Source organism: Coenobita brevimanus, chromosome 62 (assembly GCF_032717465.1).
Source record: "Coenobita brevimanus isolate Jiangsu-jjx chromosome 62, ASM3271746v2, whole genome shotgun sequence".
NCBI classification, from domain to species: Eukaryota; Metazoa; Arthropoda; class Malacostraca; order Decapoda; family Coenobitidae; genus Coenobita; species Coenobita brevimanus.
In genome coordinates this window covers 2,034,320-2,059,319 of record NC_137015.1, presented here as the reverse complement: position 1 = coordinate 2,059,319, position 25,000 = coordinate 2,034,320, and the positions used below count along the sequence as shown (strand labels likewise).

The following is a 25,000-nucleotide window of genomic DNA, read 5'->3' as shown; positions in this document are numbered from 1 at the left end:
CTCTCCCTCTCTCTCTCTCATCTTCCTTCTCTTATACTTCTTACTCTCCTTCCTCACTGTCTATTGTCATCTCATCTCCCTCTTCTTCTTACTCTCTCACCTCACCTTCCCATCCCGTGTTTCTCATTCTCCCCTCTCCTTCTCCCCCCCTCTTCTCCCCAGCTCCCCTCTCGCTCCCTCCCACCCTCACCCTTCGCCACTACCCCTCCATTCCAACCAGCTATCCCTTCCCGTGGCACACCCCCTGCACTCCTCTTCCCCTTCCCCCCCTTCTAGTCCCTTCCTATTCTTGTATTCTTTACCTATTACACTGCTGTTCCAACCTCAGCTTCCTTGCTGTTGAGATGACTAAAAAGAGGATAGGTTCTTCAAATGGATTACTTATGAGCAGCGCCAAATTCCACGTTCTGACCTTTAGTGTGGATGACTTTACCTCGTGCTTGTAAATTATATACAGTATTGAATTTCGTTAATGCACTTGCGTTCTTGGTCACTTGATGCTTTTGAACCAAGTGAATTTATATAGTGGTGCTTGTCCAGGCTGGTTTATTATGTGGTCATGCACGTCAGCAGTAAGAGTGCAGAATGGCCATTGTGTGTATTAATTGGACAGAGTTCAGTGCACTTCATTCTCTGGCTTGAATTTCATTTGTGTAATATTCGGCATGTATTATTAATTAACGTACTCGTGTGTAGTGCACACACACACACACACACACACACACACACACACACATTTAAATGAACACAGTACAATATAACTAAGTTATGTGGCAGTTTGTGGGCTCATTTAGATTCAGTGTGTGGCATTACTACAGTTAATTTAATTAATGGAGGTTGTGAAGGCATGCAGAAAGCAGTGAAGGGCTGTGTTGTTGTGAAGTGTAAGTGAGACTACTGGGTGAGCAGGACTGGTGATAATGACTCCTTTGTCTGGTGTGACTCTCTCAGCCACACTTCAGCACACTCAACACTGACCACCTGTAAGCTTAATACACCTTTGCCTCCCTCGCTATCTTTTCCTCTGTCACCTCCCCTCCCCTCTCCTTCCGCTCCCCAACCTTCTGTTGTTCCCTTCCCCCATCCCCTTTCACCCTCACTACCCTGTCCTGCCCTGTCATTCTCCTCCACTGTCCTCTGTTACCCTTCTCTTCCTCTGCCTTGTGCTATCCCCTCTCCCATTGTATTCTGTCACCCTCTTCTCCATACTTGCCGTGAGTCACCCATCCTCTCCTTTGTCTAGCCTTGCCCTGTCATACCCTACTATACCCTACCTGTTGTCCTTTGCCCTCTGTCATATCACCCTCCCCTTCATGCCCTCACCCATTCCTTCTGCTCTCCCCATCCCTCGTGCCATCTTCAGCTTGTTTTAATTCAGCTGCCTCTCCTTTTAGCCTATTTTGCACAGTGTCTTTTTAAGCACATACTATTGCCAGATAGTGTTAATCAGCTGTAGGAAGTCTAGAGGGGTTAGAAGTAATTCTTGTCGATACATTCAGTCAGGGGGTTCTCTTGTAAACAGGATGAAGTCATCAAGTAGTAGCATGATAAAAAGGCAAGTTGTCTTTATATTGTTTTAAATCTTTCATACAGTTTTCTTGAGCTTAGGAAAAGCCTGGTGTGACCATCACTATCCTATTTATTTTACATCATCATCATGAGATGGAGGGATGGGGTGGAGAGGTATATGAGAGAGGGGGGTGTGAGTTGGGAGCAGGGCAGTGAAATGGCGAGGGACAGGGCGACGTGGAGGCGGTTTGTTTGTGGCCACCCCGAATGGGATTGAGGCGTCTGGCAATAGATAGATAGATAGATAGATCATCATTTTGTTTTTGAAGTAGGCTGTCATGATTTTTTTTGGCATTTGTGTTTGCCGGAGAGGGACATCTTCAGTTGGTGGCACTGATATGACTAGGTAGTGCTGCTCCCTGTTTATGCAGACGACTCACAATTCTCCATCCCTTAAATGGAGGATAGTGTTCTACAGAAGAAGGGCAGCTTCAGCCTGCAGTCGACCAGGTTCACATCCAGGTGATTCTTGGGTCACAGGAGCAACAGCAACAACTAGTAACCATGGTCATTGTTTTCATCTTGTGTTATGTTGAATTTTGTGATCTTCACTACTGGTACTTTAAAGTATGGTAGTAGTGGTAATAAAGCACTATTTGGACTGTTAGGGATGTACAGCAGTAGTTGTGTGTATCATAGCATATTGGGACTTTCTTTTTTGTGGATAACTGGAATTGAGAAAATATTCACAGTCTTCTCTCTCTTGCAGGAAGTCAAAATGGTCAAAATAATAAGAAGCCCAAGCGCAGTATCTTTCGGACGCTGTTCTGTTGCTGCGTGTCTGGGGAGAATGAGTCAAGTGGGTCTGCCAATGGGGTATGTGTGCCAGAGGATGTATCACCCTACCCTATCTCCCCTTCCACGGGACCCCAGCGCCACCTCCTACCGTCGGTCCTCCACCGTGACATGCACAAAAAGTGCATGGTCATTGACCTGGACGAGACATTGGTGCACTCCTCGTTTAAGGTGAGGATGAGAAAATTCAATAGTGTAATTCATTTGCTTTAATTTGGCAGAATTTTCGGCCTTTTGCAGCCTATTTCTCGTAGCTCGATGTCAGAATAAGACATTACTATGGTCCAGCATCCATGTCATCACCAGCACCACATTCTGTCCAACTCTTGTGCAGCTTATTATTCAAGATGGAGAGATGGCAGTTTTATGATCAGTTAAGGCAAAGAGAGTATAAATGGGTGGAGGTAGTAGATGGGTGGCTCCTATTGTGCCAACGTGAGCGTGAAATGTAGCTTCAAGCTTGGTGCTTAGCCACACAGTCATCACACTCAGGCAGGAAACATTTAGCCACAAGTACATTGGAGTCAAAGTCCAAGCTGAGGCTCTGACATTGTTACAGATATTATGATACTTCTCAGGTTTTTTGTTTCACAGCAGTTTCAGGAACTGTTGGGAATAATTAGCTGGTTTTGGCACTGGATTTAGCTTCCAGTTCATAGAAAACATCAGCTGTGCTATTGCCAGTCTCAGTATAAGGATCCCTTAGGAGGAAGCGTGGCATTAGTTTTATGCATGTATATGTGAGAATTCAGCGATTGATAAACTGTTTTAGCCACCATATAGACTGGGAGGTGGGCAGTGTAGAAGGGAGTGAGTTAAAGGAAATACATCCTGTTTTTATGTAAGTGGTTTTTGTAAAATATTCAGTATTCTCATATTTAGTGCTGTACTTGTATTTTTGTGACGTTTTATATTGGCAGATTTTAAAAATAATTTTTTAGATTGTTCTCATGTTTTTGTGCCTTCCCTGGAGTAGAGTAACTTGACAAGATAGCAGGATAATGTGCCAGAGAAATATGGAACAGTACATTTAATCCTTTTAGCACTTTTACTTACCAGTATGTATATGAAATACTCATCTGGATATAGGCAAAGATATAGTGCTTGTAGCTATTAGCTCTGGATTTCATGCTATTAGGCTTTTTCTTTTCCGAGAAATGCTGTAAGATTAACATGTTTGAATCTTCAAGTGTGCTGTGACTTGAATCCCTTAACTCCTACAAGATGATGATGCCTATTTATAGTTTATTCTTGCAACTTCCACTTGATTTTACTTTAGAAGGTATCCCTAGCATTGAAGGAGTTAAATGAAGGCAATAGCTAACCCCTCCAATTCCAAATGTCTCTCCCAGCCAGAATAAAATCATCCAAGCATCAAGAATTAAATTATGAGATCTTCATTGGAATCAAGGGATTAAACTCCGATACAAGTTGCCATGGAATGTAATCCTTATACGACATAATACGCTAGAAAACTTTGCCTGTAGTTTAAGAGTAAATGAGAAAGAATGAAGGTTTAAAAAGTGTAAAAAGTAGGCAAGGACAAAGTAGCCTGGATATGATTCGTCAGGGGCTGTTATCTGTTGCTGATTTTGCAGGATGGAGGAAGTTGGCCAAGTTAGTGATGATCATGGACCTTGCTGGTGCTTGTTTCACATAAAGTGTATTTTATATTAACCATTTGTTTACGCTTGTAATTCCCTCCGTTTAATTCATCATTTGCTATCCAGTGTTTGATTATATTTTTTGTTGAGTATTGTTTTCAGGTTCATTGTATAGTTTAAGTTCCTTGCCATTCCATCACACGCAGAGCTCAAGGTAGATTCCCCCCCCCTCCCAGTAATCTTTACCTTCCTTTCAACGCTCCTTCCATCCTTAATAGTTTTTCCTGTAAGGAGAGGGAATGTTCTTTGCTTAGCAGGCACAGTATGGTGCATAGTGCTTAGTAGGCACATGTTATGGTGCTTAGTGCAAATATATATACTGTATATATATATATACTGTATATATATAAATGAGTCTTTGAAAATTTAACTATTTACTCTCTAGCTTACTTTGACGCTGTATATATATACATAAATGAGTCTTTGAAAATTTAACTATTTACTCTCTAGCTTACTTTGACGACCTTATGCCCTCCATATTTTGTGAGAGTGAGACAAAGAATTACCATGTCTTGTTGTTGTGGCCTTAGGATCATATGGATGTGAACTTGATGGACTGCAGTATGAAGTTGTCTTTCATCTGCAGTCCACCATCCTTCCTTCAGGAGATAAGGAGACAGTTGAGGGATATTTATACGAGCAGGCAGAGGGTCATGTTGGTACCACAAAAGACATTACTTTGAATTGGTAAATTGCAAGAAAGTTATAATAATTTTTTTTTTTCCCCTTCCTTTTTCTTGTCATGTACTCCTGAAAATCTACTCTGTATTTGTATATGTTTGCCTTTCTGTTGGTGGTAGATGGGGGTGCTCACCATCCACTCACTCGATGCATTGCTGCTCTCAGGTGGCTGCCCTTTCCTCTCTTCCATGCTTCTTTCCTCATTTGTTGTTGTTTCCCTCATTCTTTCCTCTTCCTTCTGCTTTGGGTGACTCTACACTGAGTGACAAGCCAAATGGTTTCCTGTACACCAAGAAACCATTAACTATGCTGGGTAGTAGTCATATAACCAAACTATAGCACTAGGTGGTTGAGTGGGTAATAAAAGCACATCAACTGGATGTGTCGGTTCATATCCAAGGGATGGTTGGGGTTTATTGTTCACATAATGCCATTCAGGGATGAGTGAGGTTGGTCACTGTCTTCTTAAATGTCAGGACCAACTTGCCTTGCCCTGGGTTCCTATGCTCCTCATGGGGCAACAAAGGATTAGATGGTGAATGAATGAATGAAAATGCTTTTCTGTTTCAGCCAATCAGCAATGCAGACTTCATAGTTCCTGTTGAAATAGATGGAACCATCCACCAAGTTTATGTATTAAAGCGACCATTTGTAGATGACTTCCTGCAGAAGATGGGGGAGTTGTATGAGTGTGTACTTTTCACTGCCAGTCTAGCCAAGGTACAGTGCTAATATGATTTTATCGTATGCAGTATAATGAATAAATGAATTATTGGTAAACACTGTGCAGTTGAACCTGTATTGATACAGGTATATCCAATTATTGTCCTTGAATATAAGAGTACAGTATTTGCATAATTATAATGTAGCAGTTATTGTAAATGTATGAAGGAGGTTGTAAAATATTTATGATCGATAAGGGAATTGGTGGGTGGACTGAAATTACGAGCTGTTACAACTTATGAAAATGCTGCTGCAACTGTAAAGCATAGTATCGAAACACTGATAAACAGTGCTAGAGAATGTGACTTAATTTTGCAGAGGTTATTCACTGCTTGGCCAGCGTACATTATAATGAATTGAGGTTGGGAAAGTGAAGGAATTACTGCATAAGGTGAATGTATAAACTGTTTCAGAATTGCTGGTGGCATTGGTTGTTTCAGAGAATATATTATTTTTGTGGTCCCTAGTTCATCAGTATGTGAACCTGGTGGACAACAGGATGAAGTTGCACTTTTATTGATCACCATCCTCCTTTCAGGGGATAGGGAGGGAGTTATGGGACATTTATGTAAATGGGTAGCTCCTCTGTCCAGTGGTATCACTGCCACTGCATGAAGCCATATTTCTACTTTTGTGTCGACAAAAAAAAAAGTATAGTACATATGTTGATAAACCATTTAACCCTTGCTGCACTGCAGACCTCCTATGAGGCACAGTGAAGGTCTGCAAAATGACTCGAGGGAAGTAAGCTACTGTACAAAGAATCAGCTCAGCAGGTGTTAGTCAATCCAATCGATGACAAAATTCACCCACCACTTTGCAGTACACAGACCCAGTAATCAGTCTGCTAGGTAAGTGTCAAGTGGAAAGTAGGGAGTGTTTTAGGCATGGCTGTTTTGAGAGGGAATGAAACCCACAACAATGTTAGACATGGATGAAACAGGCTGACATCCAGTGGGTCAGAGTGGGAAAAGTTTGTCGAGACCTGTATCTTGCAGTAGACTGACACAAATTGATGATTTTTTTTTTTTCCCCCTCCCCATACAGCACAATTCACAAACCATGCACAGTAATTGATACAGATCCTCCCCTCAGTACGCAGACCCAGTGGCCAACCTGCTTGACAAGTGGGGAGTGTTCCGTGCACGGCTGTTCCGAGAGTCTTGCGTCTTCCACCGGGGCAACTATGTGAAGGACCTCGGCCGCCTTGGACGTGACCTCCATAAAGTCGTCATTATGGACAACTCGCCAGCTTCGTATATCTTCCACCCTGACAATGCTGTGAGTTTTTCTCTCGATGATGGCATTATTTGTATTTTAGCCTTTTTACCACTTGATAGGGGTGACCTGGTGATAGACTGGGGCACCCATCACCCACTCACTTGATGTGTATTACTGCCCACTTCTTCCTTCACCTATGTCATTAGTTTTCTGAGTATGCTCTCATCTCTTCCCGTTTTGCCCATTCTTCCTGTCTTGTAATTATTCTTCTTTCCAATGCAGGCGACTGTACACTTGCTGATAAGCCTAGTGGTTTCCTGTAATCCAGGAAAACATGTACAATGTTGGGTGGTAACCATATAACCAAGTAGCAGGATGATGTGGAGCTCACTTTGGTGTCCCTGTTAACTGAAGAGAAAGACACAGTTGCAACATACACCTAGAAACCATACCTCCACATGCTTCTATGTGCCTTGCTATGGCAAGGTGCTCTATGCTGGAAGGGAACATCAGCTCACTGCAAGGGATTGTCTTGGAGGAGTGATTGTATGTTTGCAGTTAATGGGTCTGCTCAACCAGACAGACCTGGGTTATTCAGTAACAGCAGCATCAATAGCCACATGGTGATATTATTTTATTTGAAATTTGTTTTTAACTGAAGGGGTTACATGCAGCTGTGATGAACTCATTTTACCACCAGGGGCTCCTGTATGTGGAATGAATTCAACTGGTAGCACAAGAATAAACAAAATATGTCATCTTCAAACTGAAGAGTTGATATGAACTTGCTTTGATGATAGTTTGAGAGATTGTTTTAGGCAGTAGGTTTCCTTGAAAACATTTTGTATTATGTTTTACAAACATTTTGACACTGCTTACTTGTTGACCTAATTGATCTCTCTGTAATGGTACAGTTTTGTACATTATGACCTCTACTAATTAAGTAGGATGGAAATTATGTATTTTTAATGAAATTTGGTGGATAGGCAGACATGGAGGCAAAGGAGAGTTTATTAGATTTTTAGATGATCCAGATGTGGAAGCTGGAGTAACTGATAATTTTGGGGGGGCATAAGTTTAGGTATGTGCTCTCTGAGCTTATGTAATGTGGCAGGCTTAAGATGTAGAATTAATTTATGTGAGACCATAAAAGTAATTGTTTAGTAGGAGAGAGGAATTACAACAGTAAGTAATAAATTTGATTAGCATTGGCAGAGGTATGTGCTCTCTTAGTGCTTCGTAATTGATGATTGGGATCCTACTGTGTTGCGTGAGATGCTTGTTAACCCAGTAAGCTTGCAATTTTCTGTCTTATTTTGTTATATTCAGGCTAACAACCATTCATATGTCTTTCAGGCCCCTGACCTGGCACCACCTTTCGGGCCTAACTATCTGCATTTATTTTTTGTACTTTTCTTCATAGATGTACTTCACTTGCCAGATAGTTAATCTGTCAACTCTTAGGTCGAAAGGGGTACCAAACCCTTGTCTTATGATGTGTTCACCCATTCATAATTCATCCAGTCACCCTGATATCCTGTCGGTCTTCTAGTCTCAACAGTTGCCGTACCCTGCATTCACACATGCTCAGTTACTATACGCATCCATCTTCCACTTTTCACATGAATTTTCACCATGTAGTTTTAACACCATTCTCTCCATAGTACCGTCTAAGTGAACTCTTCAACGCATTTATCAGCAGACCTTTGTACTCTGCATCATTTGTAAGTCACTTTTTTTTTTCTTTTTTTTTTTTACACACTCCTCTTACATACATAAATACATACATATACACATTAAAATGTCATGCTCTCTCTTACAAATTTCCATGTTGGTGTTGACCATGGGTTAGAGTGAAAGCGAAACCATGTGTCATTCCTCCATAATTCTGCTTGTACTCTGACTTTCTTCTTTCATGAAGTGTCAGAATCTCTCATTCATGCTTTATGAGGGGCACTAACACACCTTCATGCACTTGGCTTGTACTCTTCACACTCATGGAACCAAATTACAGGGTGAAGAGGAGAATGTTGTGGTGTCCCTGCTAACTGGATGGAGAGATGCAAATTTAGCATCCACTCAGGAACCAAGCCTCCACTCTTTTCAGCCACAAGTGATCATCAGTATACTGTATGGGATGGCCCTGCAAGGAGGTTGCTTGCCTACGATTGATGGGTTTGCTTGGCCAGAGAGACTGGAGTTGATCAACAACAATAACACTCGGACCTCCAATTAGTGTCAAGGCTTTCATAGCACCATCCACCTTCTGTGTGCTACTCATAGGGTAATGGTGATGATGATGACATAATGAACTTTGTTTATTTTTATTCCATCCATCATCCAGTCCTATGTTGCCCCATGAGGAGCGAAGGAGCCCGGGGTTAGGCAAGTCGGTCCTGACATTTAAGGTGAGAGTGACCAGCCTCACTCATCCCTGAGCACCATAACATGAGCAGTAAACCCCAACCACCCCTTGGATATAAACCTACACAGGCTCAATCTGACTGGAGCGTCTTAATTACCCACTAAACCACCAGGCGCCATAATTTGGTTATATGGTTACCACCCAGTGTAATAAATGGTTTCCTGGTGTACAGGAAACCATTTGGCTTGTCACTCAGTGTAGAGTCACCCATATTATGTTTTAAAAGAGGTCAAAGAGCTGTGCTCTAGGTCTTTCCACCACTTTAGAAAAATGGGAAGCAGGGTATGAATGATGGTGATGACAAATTATTTACTTGTACTTAAATATTTTACCTACAAACACTGTATTTACTGTATTGACATTTTTGTTGTACATTATCATTATTAAATCAGAAGTTACGTTAGTTAATGGAATAACTTACATTAGTGTGTAGATGATTTAAAACATAGCTTAATTGATGGGTACTGTAATGTGCATTATTATTTGCAGGTGCCTGTGTCATCGTGGTTTGACGATATGAGTGACTCAGAGCTGATGGACCTGGTGCCATTCCTGGAGACCCTGAGCAAGGTGGACAGTGTGTACAGTGTCCTACGTAACTGCAACAACCCACTCAACTCCCAGCAATCCCCACAGGCACAGCAAGGAAATCTCCCACAAATTACCCAGGGACCCATGACGCAAGTTCAGCAGTCTCCATCACCGCATATTACTCAGCAACAGCAGGACCAGAAGGACTATGAGGAGGGCAAGGATGGGCCATCGTGAGGGCAGGGAACTATGACTGGGCAGGACTCGCTGGTAGAGACTGACGTGATGGTGAAGTGAGTTCTCTCGGAGCCCCCCACCTTCCTCACCCCTCTCTGGGCCACCACCACTGCAACCATAGCCCACCTATCCAGCTTCCCAAGCCCCCTATCCCCACCCACCCTCCACCCTCAACATAGCCTCCCTTTTGTCCTTCAGGGTACTCAGGGCGTGCGACTCCTGTAGTGCATTGGTTTTTTGGACCTAAAAAGTAAACTGATGCTGCTACCCAAGTAATACAGCCACAGACCCAGGCCTTGGGGAGGACTGATTGGTGGTTTAAACAGCCAGTAAGGTCTGGAGCTAGTCGGGAACTTTATTGAAGAAAAAAAGGACTGAAGTTCTCATTTGGGTGACCATGAGTGGCCCCTGTTTGGGTACGACTACCGTAGTGATTAGAGCCCATATTTTGGTCGGAGTGGGAGGCTCTCTTACACCTCATTCTTAGTTATTTATTTTGCATCCTACACTTTACTATTCTCTTGCATGTTAGTGATGATTGATATTGACTAGATTGCATAGTTAACATACAAGATAATATTAATGTGCCATATACAGAAATAAACTGGTAAGGATGAGGTGCTAGGGAGCCTCCTTAACTGATGAGAATATGGGTTCAGGTGACAGCCAGTGGTACAGACAGTCTGCATCCTACATGTGAAGCATACCTAGCCATGCCCACCCTTGTATTTTATTGGATATAAGCATCAAATGCTCTTTGTATGTGATGGATAATGTTCTTGTTTGTGCTGGACAGTCTGCTCAGCAGGATTTAATTAGACAAGTGCCAAGATGAGACTCCCACTCAGTGTCATCATATCATGGACTGCTGTATATTGTAGCACTCATACCCTCAACTGTATGATGTTATGCAGCTGCTATTTTAATAATTTTTACCTAAGATTTAGTGGCATAGTTTGTGTGCTTTACCACATTCTGAACAAAACAGATTTTGTGTGCCAATGCCGAGTTTTCCCATATTTTTATTTCCCATCTTTATCAACGGTGGACACTCTGCTGTCTTTGTTTTGATATTCAATTTAGGTTATTAGGATACCTCAGTAATGCCTAACCTCCATCCTTGCTTAATTTCTTCATTATTCTGGTAGAATAGCTGTCACACCGTTGATGCTGGGTTCTGTAGGGTGATTGGGGCTACTAATTGTTTCTGAAGCGGGAATGGGCAGGTAGTCTAGTGGCTGTATTGTTAGCCAGTGCAAACACATCACCGAGAATTATGCAGCATGGATTCTAGTGGTGAGCAGAAGGTAGTGGAGACAGCAGGTCACGTGCACAAAGCTTCCAAGTAAACGTCCAACTGTAAGCAAGGCCTTCTTCCAGGATAGTAGATTCCTCCCATTGTCCATGACCTGTTATGTAGATGTAGCTTATATATACATTTATATATAAACATATATGGTATATATACTGTATATATATATGTTATGTCAGTTACATGGAACTTATTTTTATTCACTTTAAATATATATTTACAAATGAACATATATACTGTACTTTAATAATATTACTTGCATATGGGCTTCACGTTCCTTGATTTGAATAGGTATATTAGTTAAATTTTGTTTTTAGTAAATAATTTAAGTACAAAATTTCAGCCCTTTGCACATTGATTATGAACAGTCCCAAGTTTTTTTGATAGACTCGGTATGCTAGAGTTTTATTGGTGCTGTAAAAATAACTTTCTGTGATAATAGGCAAAACTTGGAAAATACTGATGGGATGGGAGATGAGGATTACAGTATAATATTTTATATGACTTTGTAACTTTGACATAAAAAGTATGCAGTTATAGAGAAGTAATTTTTATTGATAAGGAGAGTAGACCCTGACTGGTATTAATGTGATTGTCTGGACATGAAGGCCAAGCTCAGTCTTACTTTGTGGCAGAAATTGTCAAAGAATTACCCGGTGATTAAGCATTTCTGTATGACCGTAGCTTTTAGACTATTTATGGATTGCCGCAAGGGTTTTTTTTTTTTTTTTTTTTTTTTTTTTTTTTCAATGGGTACTTCTCTGTTTTTCTTTATCAGATCCAGTTGCACATTTTTCTCTTTCATGATCACATCTGTTTTATATTAGCATTGAAAATGATTGCACTTATGGGTGGACACTTCTGTCCACTTAGAATTAAAATGACAAAGAGATTGTGGTGGAGTGTTGTTGTGTTGGTGACACATTGCCAGTGTTGATGTTGTGGCCCCAGGCTCATATGAATGTGAATCTGGTGGATTGCAGGGTGAAGTTGCCAGTCTCCTGCAGTCTGAGGCCCTTTCTCCTTTTGGGGATAGGGAGCGAATAGAGGGATATTTGTATTACTGGGCAGTGGAGCACTGGGTAGTGAAGCTGCCCAGTGATATTAGTGCCACCACATGAAGGCATCCCTGTCCAGCACCTGGTGCCATTGAAAGAGAGAGTGTTGAACAGTTATCATGCTGGTTTTGTGTTGGTTGTAGTAAAGTTATAAAAGTCCGTACGCTTAAAAAATTTATTCAGCCCCCACTGAGTATACTTGCTTCCCGCCCTGTGTGCCGTGACCTGCTGAATTAGGCCTTCGATTATCCCTTTCACTAAAATGAAGTCTTGTTTTTGTTTCTTCATGTTATATCCAGATGATTTTATTCAAGGTAAGATTATTGTAGGAGAGAGGTTAAAAAGCTTACATCTAACACTTCCAATGCAAGAAGCCTTTCGTGCCGAATAAAATCGTGCAGAAATAGCAAGAAAAAGCAGGGTAAGATGACATCATACTGAATGGGTTAATACAGAAGACACTGTACTTATCTCAAGGTTAAACATGCATTCAGACTTTATGCCTAGCTGAGTACACGTTAATGCTTAGCTAGTATTATATGATACTCTTCTTCATGTGAGCATAATAAACATAGTTACCTACAAAGTCTTAGATGTGCGTTTAGCCTTTCGTTGAGTATTTAGTTCTCTGTTATGCTATCCAAGTATTCTGCTCTGCCAAGCCGACCCCCAAACCCCCAAATAATACGCTGTGAGTCGTATCAGTGAAATGGTTCCAAGTGTTTACTCTCCCATTTGACAAACAGGGCACACACAATTCTCATGCTAGAAGCTGTGTGTTACATTGATGTGTTTTATATAGTACCCATTATCTGTAAGGTGCCTGGTGGTCCAGTGGATCGAGCGACCCAGTTGGAATGACAGCCATGCATAAGTTCAATCCCCAAAAGGTGGCTGATGGTTTTTCAGTCATATAATGCCACTGAGGGAAGGAGGTTGGTCATTTACCATAATGTACTGGACTATGGCAGCCTAGCCTGTAGACCTCAGATTGGGTAATACGGGATTGGCTGTAACCATTCGCCATTATCCATACCTGTTCGTCAAGCAGAGCAAACGCTTGGCACCAAAAAGTGTTTCAATGCGATCCGTTGTCCTCTGTCCCTCACCAGCAGCTTTAAACTCATGGTTGCCACCTACCTTGGGATACATAGGCAGTCCTCATTGTAAGTGAAGGATGCATTTGGAAATATCACAACTTTATCTGTACAGTAAATACTGTAGTGTAATGTAGGAAAAATTGGCAAATTTGTTTTCTAGGTAAACTAAGGTCGCCAATTTAGTGCTGTGTAGAGATATTCACATCTCTCATGCAAAGTTTTTGAGTCCAGCAGTATGAAATCAAACTATTTTTGAGAGATTTTGCCACAGTTTAGCAATATATTAGAGACGAATGACATTTCTAGCATTTTCTGGAGTTTTGTGGTCTTAGTGACAGTCTGGCGCCTACTGATATGGCAACTCTACTTGTGTAACTTTAATAGGCTGCTGCTTAATAAAGTTACTGAGGAGGTAGGCTAAAGCCAGAAAAGAACACTAAAGGAAAAGCAGTATAATGAGGATTTTGCTCATCTGTAAGTAATATGCAGAGTATGGAAAGTACTCACACTATGTTTCTTTTCCTGATGTTCTTTTTTGCATTTACATCTTCAGTATTATACAGAAAAATTGTCTGTTGGTTGCTGCCTATGAAGCTGATTTGCCACTTACCCATAATTCACAGTATTAGGTGTATGGAAAAAGTTGTCATATATTGGAAAACATCACCAGCATATAATGAAGACTTGCTATACAACTTTTTATTATTATTATTACTATTATTATTATTAATATTGTTATTATTATTATTATTATTATATTTTTATTATTATTGTTGTTTGGATCGTTCATTTTGAGTAAAAGGATGAAGAATATTTGTTGATAGAGGTGTGACAGAAAGAGATGGATGTTTGTACTTTGGTAAGAAAAAGCTTTTATGTAAACTCTCAAAAAATTTAATGTGTATGAAGATGTATATACTGTAGATTGGAGTGAAAATAGGGGCTGTATAATTTTGGGTTTAGATGCTCTCTAGCAGTATTCTTTATCAGCCTGTTTTGCATTTGGCATAGTAACCTCTTGAATAGAGTGATGTCCTTTATGTTTTACTCTTCTGCTGCCAGAGTATTTCATTCAGCTAAGGAAAGGACTTCCTTTTTGAAGGGATATATTAAGGCTGTATCTACACCCTTAAGTTCAAAAGATCAATCCCAAGCTGAATGAAATTGTCAGGAGATGGCAAGAATTTAATTTAAAAGATATCCCTGGGCTTAAGGGTTAATAATCTCACATTTGTTATTTATGCAGTCTGTCTGCATATTATAGAACCATGAATAACATCTGAGAGAATAGTAACATGAAATTTGATTAACAACTTGATGAGGAAGTAGTCCTAGATAGCCTAGTAAGCCAAAGAGAATGTGGCCCTGAGTGTGATTGCAAAGATGTCTGCGTATTAGGAAATGGTTGACATATGTAACTGCAAATTTTGAGATGTCTGCATATATTTGCATGGTAGAATGGTTGGCATACGTGACTGCAAATTTTTAGAAGTCTGCGTATTAGGATGGGGTTGACATCTATGACTGCAAATTTTGATATGTCTGCATATACAATATTTGCCTGAGAGAATGGTTGGCATATGTGACTGCAAATTTTCAGATGTCTGCCACTTAGGAAATGGTTGGCATGTGGGTAAGTGGTCTCTCATGATAGTTTGGGCTGGTGGGAGGGAGTGGTGTGCATTGTTGTTGACCAATGCTCTAATGTACATAGACAGAAAGTGCAGTACTCAGTCCTCTCATGTAAATGAATGCAGCTGAGTGATCTGTTGCATAAATCATAGGAACTTTTCTCAATATGTACAGTACAGTGGCCTTATTATTGTTAATGTTTAAACACTATGTTTTTTACTGAAATGAATCCTTTAGAGATTAGACTATATGAATGATAATAATATCTTTAATAATGTCCGTGCAACCTAGTGGAAGTGTCAGCTTCCCAGAGTAGCTCCTTTTTATGGCAGTTGAAATGGCAGTATGTATTTTATATTGGTTTTCTGTTGTAAAGGAGCTGTTTATTAAATGTGTTACAAAGCATTTATTAAGGGCGCAAGAGTTTGTATTGATGTTTGGTTGGACAATCAAAATGTTGAATGTTTATTGCGGTTAAAACAGCCTGAATACTAAAATATGATGTGTACTCATGAAATTCAATGAATGTTCGAGTTTTGGAACAGGGGCCAGCAGTACGACTTCTGGTTATGTCTGAAGTTCGGCATTATCTTCCTTTGATAGGATATTCAACAAAGGCTATGACAGCATGGAGGAAAAAACCAAATACGGGGAAGAGACCTGAGTTCATTTGATGTTTCACTAAGCAGACTTCTTTAGAAGCAACTGAAGGAACCTGCTTGGTGAAACATCAAATAATTGGGATCACCTCTCTGCTCTTGGTGTTTTTCTTCATCATCTTTCTCTTATTGAAAAAGAAAGCCTCTGAAATCTCATGTAGCTGCACTACGGCCCATCTTTCTATGATGTTATAGACCATTCCAGATTAGAATAACACTGTACCATGACTCACACCTTGTCGCTCCTGCCCATGCTCCTTCATGCTAATACCATCACCTGTGTCTCTAGTCTGTTGCAAATTAGAATTATAGATACATATGATGGAAGTTAATGTAAGGAAGTATAGGTAGATGTGGAAGGATGCAAGTCATGGCTGAGTGTAAATCTTCGTTATATGTAGCCTTGTTTTGACATTCATTTTTTGCTATTAAGTCCACAGAAAAGTTGAAAAAAATATGTCTGCTAAACTTTCATTGCTATCTTTAAAGTTGATTTGCTAGGTTCCCTTAATTTACTGCACCACCTGTAGGGAAAAAATTATTTTGAAAAACACTTCTTGCACATAACAATGACTTAATGTAATTGTAATCTGGAATGGACTGTAGTTTCTCTCTGCCGTGGGTGACCAGTCCGGGGTGTAGACTTAAGTTACCTCGTTAAATACAATATACTCTAGCTTTACCAAGGTAGGACTTTGGGTCATAGTTCTGTCAGGTTTGGAGGCTTATTAACTCTATTTTTGGAGTGATTTATTACACATGCTACCCCTTAATATTCTCTTGTGTGTTATATATAGCATTCTGTTACTGTATTGACATAGTTTGCAGTAATAACATACACGAAAATATTATTTGACTCTGTGTAGAAATAAATTAGTAAGAAAAAATTATATTAAGCTTCTTTAACTGATATGAACACAGCCCTGTGTCTTTAGAACTCTGCATGTATCAGCAGCATCACAATAGTTTATTTCTGTATTATACTTTCTGTATTTTTTGCACATCAAGGGATATTACAAATAAGAGTAAGACTGCCAAAATTAAAGCATAATGAATTGTTTGTTTTAATGTATCTTGCAGTGGTTTCAGTATTGTTTCTCTGTTCTTTTAGATATTTATCTTTCTTTTGTTTTCTGTTATTGAATCTTGTGTTACTTAGGTGGTAGTGAGAATGTCTTCCTCTGTCTGTATTGTGTTGGAAGTGCCCATGTTTCACAACTCGATATTGACAAGCTCAAGGGTCGGATTCTTGCAAACTAAGGGGGCTTTGTAGCACCTCTTCCTTAGCAGCTTTATTTTGCTTATTCCATTTCATTATTCCCATGTCTATTGTGTGTTCTGTTGATAAAGATGTAGCATGCATAAATAACATTTACTAGATAATTAACATGCCATGTGCGGAAGTAAACTACAGTACTCTTCCCAAATTTTAACTTGGTCTAAAACTGCCACCTTATCTCAAGCTGAGTTGTAGCAGGAATGTAACACTTGAGTTTAATGCTGCATACAAGGAACTGCTATGGAAAGGATATAGAACAGTGTCGTTCTTTTTTCTGCTACTGAACTGTATGACTTCAAAAGAACAAAACTCAGTCAAGTCGGAGTAAAAGCAGTAGTGTAAGGAAAGGGTACAAGAACTTCCTAACCTAGCAAGAATCTGGCCTCAAGGCCTGTATTCTGATCGGGTAAAGAGGCTGTGTAGCAGTTTTTCCTTTCCAGTATAATTCTGCGTATGGCATGTTTATATTCTCTGTTATGCTGTTTATGCCATCTGTGTCGATATTAAAGAGATGTGTGTAGCACAAGGGAGGATATTGATGGTTAGTTTTCAGAATTAATGGTGAAGGAATAGGTGCTAGAAAGCCTGCTGAGCTGGCAAGAATGCAGCTCCAAACCTCAACGCAGTCACCCGGGATCAAAATTAACCGCAGGGTGTTTCCCTTGTTTCTTGCCTTATTGTAACAAATAGCAGCAGTGTCATGTAGAAAAAACTTTGGTCACAATATGTTTTATACTGAAGAAGTAATGAATAATTCACTGTACAAAGTGATTTTTAAAAATTTAATATTTCATCTTCGGAACAAGTTTACATGTAAAGGTAATAAACTTGTTTATTATTTGCTTCCTTTTCTGTGTAACCCACTTTCTACTAAATTAAATATACTTAAGGTGCAGTGTGATCGCATACTCATGACTGAAGCAATAAGGTCTGCACTGTCTATAGTTGGTTTGTTTTTAGCTGATGTATTGAGACCACACTCATAACTTGAATATTAAGTTGTGGTTGCATGGAATCAAGTGAGCCTTAGCTGTGAGGTAGGAATAAGTCTCCTCGGTTACTAGTCAAATTTTTCCTTAAGTCTGACTACACCTGACCTTCATCTGAGCTGAAAAGGGGGTAACAGATCTTTTTCAGATGAAAACAGATTGACTATAGTGATACTTGAGTCAGATTCTCATGCTTTTTGTACAGTAATTTAGGTATAATCTGTTAAGTGGTGGGGGGTTTCCCTTCCATGTAAAACTGTGCCAGAGGCAAAGGTCAGTTTCTCATCCTTAAGATCTTTGGAGTGCTGTATCATAGCCTGGACCCCTAGGCTTTGAAGGGGTAAAATGAGATTAAGTACTGTATTTGACCCTTACTATTGTATTCGAAAATTCTGTAGCAGGCAACCCATTTGTAAGCTTTTGATATTAACTCTTGGTTGTAGTACTAGTATGTATTGACAAGATGCCTGTTCTGCATTCTTACGCTGTTTATTCATGTGCCAAGAGAATACCAGTTATGCAGAATCTGTGGTAAATACTGACTGTGAAAATGCTTCCCTGAATACTGTTCACTTTGCTGAAACTCTGATATTCTGTTGTGAATGTTGTTTATTTAAAAATTAGTGTTGTCCCTGCATTGTCAGTTTGCTGCATGCACTGTTTTTATAAAGTTCTGATTGTAATTTGGCATCTGCAGGATGGTAGAGGATTGTGTTTATCATCATCATCATACTGTCCTCTCTTCCTACCTTAAGGGTGGAGTGAAGTACTGTAGGCTTCAGAAAATGGGGAAAGAGGAGCTATGAAAGTGGTAGAATCATCACCAGCATGCCCATAACAATTCACACACCATTCAAACCCATGGAATCATGGTTCTACCTCACAAATCTGACCATCTGCACATATTTTGCAGGGGATAATTTTCTTCATCAGTGCAGTTCACATACCCCAGCCTGCTAGTCAGTCTTGTGTGCTGGGAAAAAAAAAAAATCAGGGGGGTGGGGGCAATTAAATCTCAAAGATGTAATTAAATTGCAGTTCATGCATTTTCTGTGAGCTTTATGTGGACTCAATTTACTTAGTTATTTTTTATTATTTTTCACTGAGTGCAAGCCTCAGCACGGGAATGGTGTCACAGAAGGCCAAACAGGAATGAATAGAGTGAATAACACAAGGATGTAGGGTGCCACTTGCCTGAGATAACAAGGGCAGGGTTCGTGAAAAATCTACAGAAGGCTTTTCCCTTCACTATCCTCATGAGCTCTGCCTTCCATGTTGGTTAGTTGTGGTCATTATCTAAAATCGTATACAGTTGTGGACTTATATATCGGTCCATTTCATTAGAAGTAATAACACAGTAAGCAGTGACTTAAGAAATCCAGTGATGTGCTGTTCTGGGCTCATTAAACTTTTCAGAATATTGTGCAAGGGCTTCACACTGGAATGATGCTCTTGCCAGCTACAGTACATCTGTTATAGCAGTGTATCATACAGGTAAGTTTTAGGATCATCCCTGGCTGTTGGATTCCTACAGGAGACTATGAACAATGAGGAGACACTCCATACCCGCAAAGGCTTTATCACTAGCCTTTTCAGCACATGTGACACTCCAGTGTGTGTACACTTGCACTGAATATTCCCTCAATTGTACTTTTCTCGCCGGGGCTGTGGTTGTCCTTAGGGGGTTTGCTCAACCTCTGCTGTGTTGGAGGGACAGGTCATCCTTGTCATCGCCTATACAGTATACTGTATATCTTCAGATATAAAGGTGCTCCTCTGAAGGCTTCTTCCCAGTGTGCTGGAGGCGTTTGAAGTGCGACAGCCACAATGATCTGTTCAATAAACTTCCTTCCTGGTATTATCACTGATTTTTGCACGGGGGCAATAATTGTTAGAGCTGTTTCAATAGCTCCTTTTTCGACCAGTATTTTTATTTTTTATTTTTACAATAAGCATAGACTTATGGATTTAAAGTTATGCGTTCCTCAGTCTTATCTGTGAAATGCACTGAAGAGCATGACAGTCAATGAGTAATCCCGTTGCAAATTTTTGTCGGGCTACTTAGTGCGTCAGTTACCTTTCGTAGTGCGTGGAGTGACATTAGCACCTCCCATTTATCCGTAGTCTGTTGGTTGCATTTGGAACTGAACAGTTGTTCGCTTGACGGCAAATAACTCCGTGGTCAACATAGAACTAAAAGCTTTTGAAATAAAGGGTGGAATACCTACAACTGTGGCATTAGCCAGGACCCACATACATACACCTAGAGGTAAGCTGGCGTCAACGAAAGGCTGAAGCCTACTTATTTTGCAATCCATTTCCCTTTCCTTGCATTTATCATTCATGAACAACGGTGTCCTTAATGTTAAAGTAATGCACCATTATTGTGCTAGCAGCATCAATGGAACAATCGGGAAAGTTGTACAGTACTTCAGTGGTCTGTTCCCCCAAACCCAACGCATTTAATTACGAACATATTTTACTGTTTTGTGTCTATCTATCTATCTATCTATTGCCAGACGCCTCAATCCCGTTTGGGGTGGCCACAAACAAATCGCCTCCAAGTCGCCCTGTCCCCCGCCATTTCACTGCCCTGCTCCCAACTCACACCCCCCTCTCTCATATACCTCTCCACCCCATCCCTCCATCTCATCCTCGGCCTCCCCCTCCCTCTTTCCCCCTCCACTGTTTTGTGTACCATCTTGAATTTCGATGGGTTCCGTTCCTTGGAGGTATTTTTTTTTTTTTTTAAAGTAAACATACCACATTCATTCTCTATCTCCCACACTGCATAGCATAGTTACGTACGAATGCTATATTTAGTCAGTTTGCATCTCCAGGATAAAGTTAACTGTTTTATGCGTGGAACGAGACATACGCAACACAACGTGCCTACCCAAATAGCACTTTTTTTTTTCTTTTCTTTTCCTTTTTTCCCCCGAGGAAATGAGACATGGAAATTTTCTACACTCTGCTTGTCCTTCCTGGAAAACTAGTGATGCAACAAAAGTGAGTTAATCGTAAATTTGTTCGTTAATCTCAACCAAATTTCTAGCAAAGGCTCCCAGACACTGGTGCAACAGAAAACGGAAGGCATCACTATTTTGGTTGTAGTTTTGTTTATGCGCGGTATGTGGTAGTGTGATCGGCAAAATTTCGTGTGTATATCCGTGCTAATTGTTGATTTTCGTACTATAGTCGGTGCGCACGTTATTGGCGAATATGTGAGGCTTCTGAAGACAGAGTACTGATTTGTGATACGTGTTTCTTACGATGAATATTGAAGTGATTTCTGGTGATGGCTTGGAGATACCTTGACGACGTAGCAATATACCCCAAAGCTAAGCATAAACGGTTTCGCGTTGGTTATAATACAAAATCAGTGAAAAAACACAAACTCAAGAATGGATGCCGAAAAAAAGACGTCTGACGGTACTGAGATCTGTGCATATATGACGGGATTTTCTGCGCAGATACAGTGGGAGATTCTGCGCAGACACACTGGGGGATTCTGCGCTTGTACACAGCGGAGGATTCAGCGCTGACTCGATGAGGGGTTCTGCTCTAACACAACGGAAGATTTTACGCTGACATGATGAGGGATTCTGCTCTGGCACGATGAGAGATTCTGGTCTGATTAGATGGGGAATTTAGCGCTGATTTGACGTATTCTCCGGTGAGACCACGAAGTAGCCTATAGGGTAAGAATATCAACATATGTCGAAGGGTTGTAATTAAAGTGGCTGCTGAGGGTTCTTAGCAGTTTTAGTTATTATTTTCCCTTATTACGCCTTTCTGTTCTCTTCCGTGTCACCGAGGCAGACTTTATCGATATGTAACAAGTCACAGTTAGCATACAGGAAAATAGTAACCCATAGTGCAAAATTAATTGCAAAGCAAGAGTTGCTACGAAGCCTCCTGTGCCACTTAAAATACGACCCAGTGTTAATAATCTATATATAAAAAATGTTGACTTTTTTTTTTACAACAATGCTGGAAAAGATAATTATTTTATCTAACTTCTGATTGATGATTGAATTATGTTTCGAAGTTACTTTTCGTTTTCAAGCGTTGAAATATTATCTGGCTTGAGGGGTAGATAGAGATAAATAGACGAATATATATATATATATATATATATATATATATATATATATATATAGATAGATAGATATATAGATAGATAGATATAGATAGATAGATAGATAGATATAGATATAGATATGTAAACGAACAAACTGAAAGGTAGATTGATTGATACGACACACAAACGGTAGATAAAACAGATTGTGAGATAAATAGAAAGGGTACGTTGCCAAAATTGTCTTCCAAGGGTTAAAAACAAAAATCATCAAACTAGAAAAAAAAAAAAAATCCCAACTAGAAAATTTATTTGTAGAGTATGACTTCCACGAAACACTGGAACGTGTATTTAAGGGACATATGCCCTGAGTGGCATGGGAGACCTTAACACCTCCTCCATAGCAATTTATCCTGCACATAATACATCTCGGTATCCCCATTATGCTATTGATGGAAACTGCTTACATCTTCCTCAGCCTCCCTCCTTCACTTCTTCGTGACTAGATATTTTTTCTTCTCCAGCCTCTCGCCTCCGTCAGCCTTTACGGTAAAGTGTGTATGTGAAGCCAGCCGTGTGTGAGATATAGGTGAGGACACACACACACACACACACACACACACACACACACACACACACACACACACACACACACACACTAGTAAGGTCAACACCTCGAGTTATCATCTGAGGCGCGTGTGTGGCCGTGGGTGCAGATTTTCATTTCCTGTCTGAGGTTATCGCCTTGAAGCCGCCAGGTCGCCATCTTGCTGTGCTCCAATACCAACACAACCATCTCCTCTTCCTCCTCCTCCTCTCCCTCTTCTCCTCCTCCTCCTCCTCCAGTTTTTTCACCTGCGTTAATCTCAGTCATCTTGATTACTTTTTCAGTCATCTTCACTTCTTCACTTGTTTTAATCTTTTAACTTTTTTCACCTGTGTTAATTGCTTCTGTTAATCGTTTCTTGAGCCATCTTATTCACTTCACCTCCTGTGTTAAGCTCAGCTATTTTATTCTTTTTTTTTTTTCACTCATCTTTTTCGCTTCTTCGTCTCCTGTGTTCTGGGATCTTATTAATTTTGTACTCATATTCTTCACTTCATACCCACTGGGGAGGTGGGGGGAAGAATACATCCCTAGTATCCCTGCTTGTCATTTTTGTCTCCAGTCTTTCTCCTTACTGTCCTCTTCTGCACTTCTGTCCTACCTCTCTTCTTGACATTTCCGTGTTTCTTCCGGCCTTTATTCTCCCTCTCCATCTGCAGTGCCATAGAGACATGTTATGGCTTGGTGCTAATTCTTCATTATTCCTTCCTTCCTTTCTTCACTTCATCTCCTGCTTTAATCTGGGCCATCTTATTCATTTTACAGCTGTCTTTACCTCTTGTGTTAATCTAACTTAATTATTTTTTTTTTTTTCCATCATTTTTTTTCACTTGCGTTAATTCCAACCATCCCACCAACCCACTTGCTGACACGTAGGGAGCACGTATGCTGCTCCCTACGTGTCAGCAAGTGGGTTGGTGGAGGGTTAGTGCCCCTCCCTGTAAAACAAATAACTCAAAGTCAAATGACCACCCCTTACGGGATTATGGCGTCTGGCAATAGATAGACAGATAGATAGATCTTCACCTCTTTACTCCCAGTATAATCTCAGGAATATTTTTACACAACATAAACTTTTAAACTCATCCCTGTACTATATTCTTTGAGTGTTGCATATGAAATGATTCAGGAGACTTCGTGACATCTACGTGTCATCGTTGTAGTTGTAGTTAATAGTTGCATCCCAAGGCCCATCTGAAACGCGTACCCAATGGTCTCTAGGTTTAAGCCGCCCTTCTGCAGTCCCCCGTAAAAAGGAAAATGGGGCGGGGGGAGAGTAGGGGTACGTTTACATAGCCAGGCAGTAGAACAGTCGGGTTATATCAGTGCCACCACGTGAAGGCGTCTATTCCAGTACCTTCAACATTAAGAATAAAAACAAAAAAAATGTCCGTTAGTTGAAGATGATAAATGCAGTTTTTATTTTTTGAATATCCGGTATTCATTTTCGTTTCTTTCTTTTGTTTATCTTTCCGTTTTCTTTTCGCGTTTATCTTTTTCCGTTTTCTTTCGCTTTTCTTGGTTTTTTTATATTTTTTGTTTTCACCTTTCGTTTTCCTTTCTTTTTCATTTTTTTTCGTTTTCTGTCTTTTTCGTCTTTTTTTTTTTTTTAGGGGAGACGAAGATTAATTGGAGCACAAAATTTAATCAAGCGAAGAATGGAAATCGTGGACCGCCAGAAGTTAAAATTTAATTAGGGATGAAATAATGGAGAAAATTGTCCCCCCCCCTTCCCTCACAAGGAGCCTAATTAACCCCTTCAGAGCGAGGAGTTTTTTTTTTCCTTTTTTCCTGCCATCTCCATTTTTTTTTTTTTTTGGGGGGGGGAGTAGTGTAGATTTTGAGATTTGGGGGTGTCAGATGTCGACTTTATAAATTGCATGTCTAAGTTGATTATGATCGACTGGTGGTAGCAATAGATAAAGAGAGAGATATTGATTGAATGATTGATTGATAGGTAGATGGGCAAATAGATAGATTGGTAGATGGACAGATGGACATATACCGTACCGTAGATAGATGGGTGGATGATTGGTTGGATGGATAGATAGATATAGCCAGAGACAGACAAGCAGTAAGATAGATAAAATAGCTAATTAACCCTTTCAGTACGAGAAGCTGTATCTAAGTTGAATAAATTTGCCTGATAAAAAACAAAGGACGTCACCCTGAATAAATAAATAAATAAATAAATAAAAAGACGACACCCGGAATTCAAGCCGTAATTAGCCTCTTCAAAATTCCCGCGTCCCCCACTTACGGCTTTCGTCCTCGGTCATTATTTCGGTCCGGGGCGTCACCACCACCCCCGCTGGAGAGTCTGGGATTAATGAACTCTCGGCTCCTCTCTCACGGCAATTCTTTTATCTTCTTTACCCTCCATCCCCCCTACCCCTCCTCCGTACCCCCCATCCCTCCTCCTTACCCCCTGTCCCCC

General features: G+C 40.3%; 1 protein-coding gene across 1 annotated transcript in view; it reads left to right on the top strand.

The window, feature by feature from the left end:
• Positions 1-17,728, top strand: part of hzg (CTD small phosphatase herzog) — an 86,826-nt gene extending 69,098 nt beyond the window's left edge. Inside the window, exons 2-5 of the mRNA XM_080275689.1 lie at positions 2,279-2,535; positions 5,280-5,429; positions 6,528-6,713; positions 9,568-17,728. Of these exons, the coding sequence (XP_080131815.1) occupies positions 2,279-2,535; positions 5,280-5,429; positions 6,528-6,713; positions 9,568-9,846 (872 nt within the window). The 3' untranslated portion in view covers positions 9,847-17,728. The remainder of the gene's footprint in view (positions 1-2,278; positions 2,536-5,279; positions 5,430-6,527; positions 6,714-9,567) is intronic.
• The last annotated feature ends 7,272 nt before the right edge of the window (positions 17,729-25,000 follow it).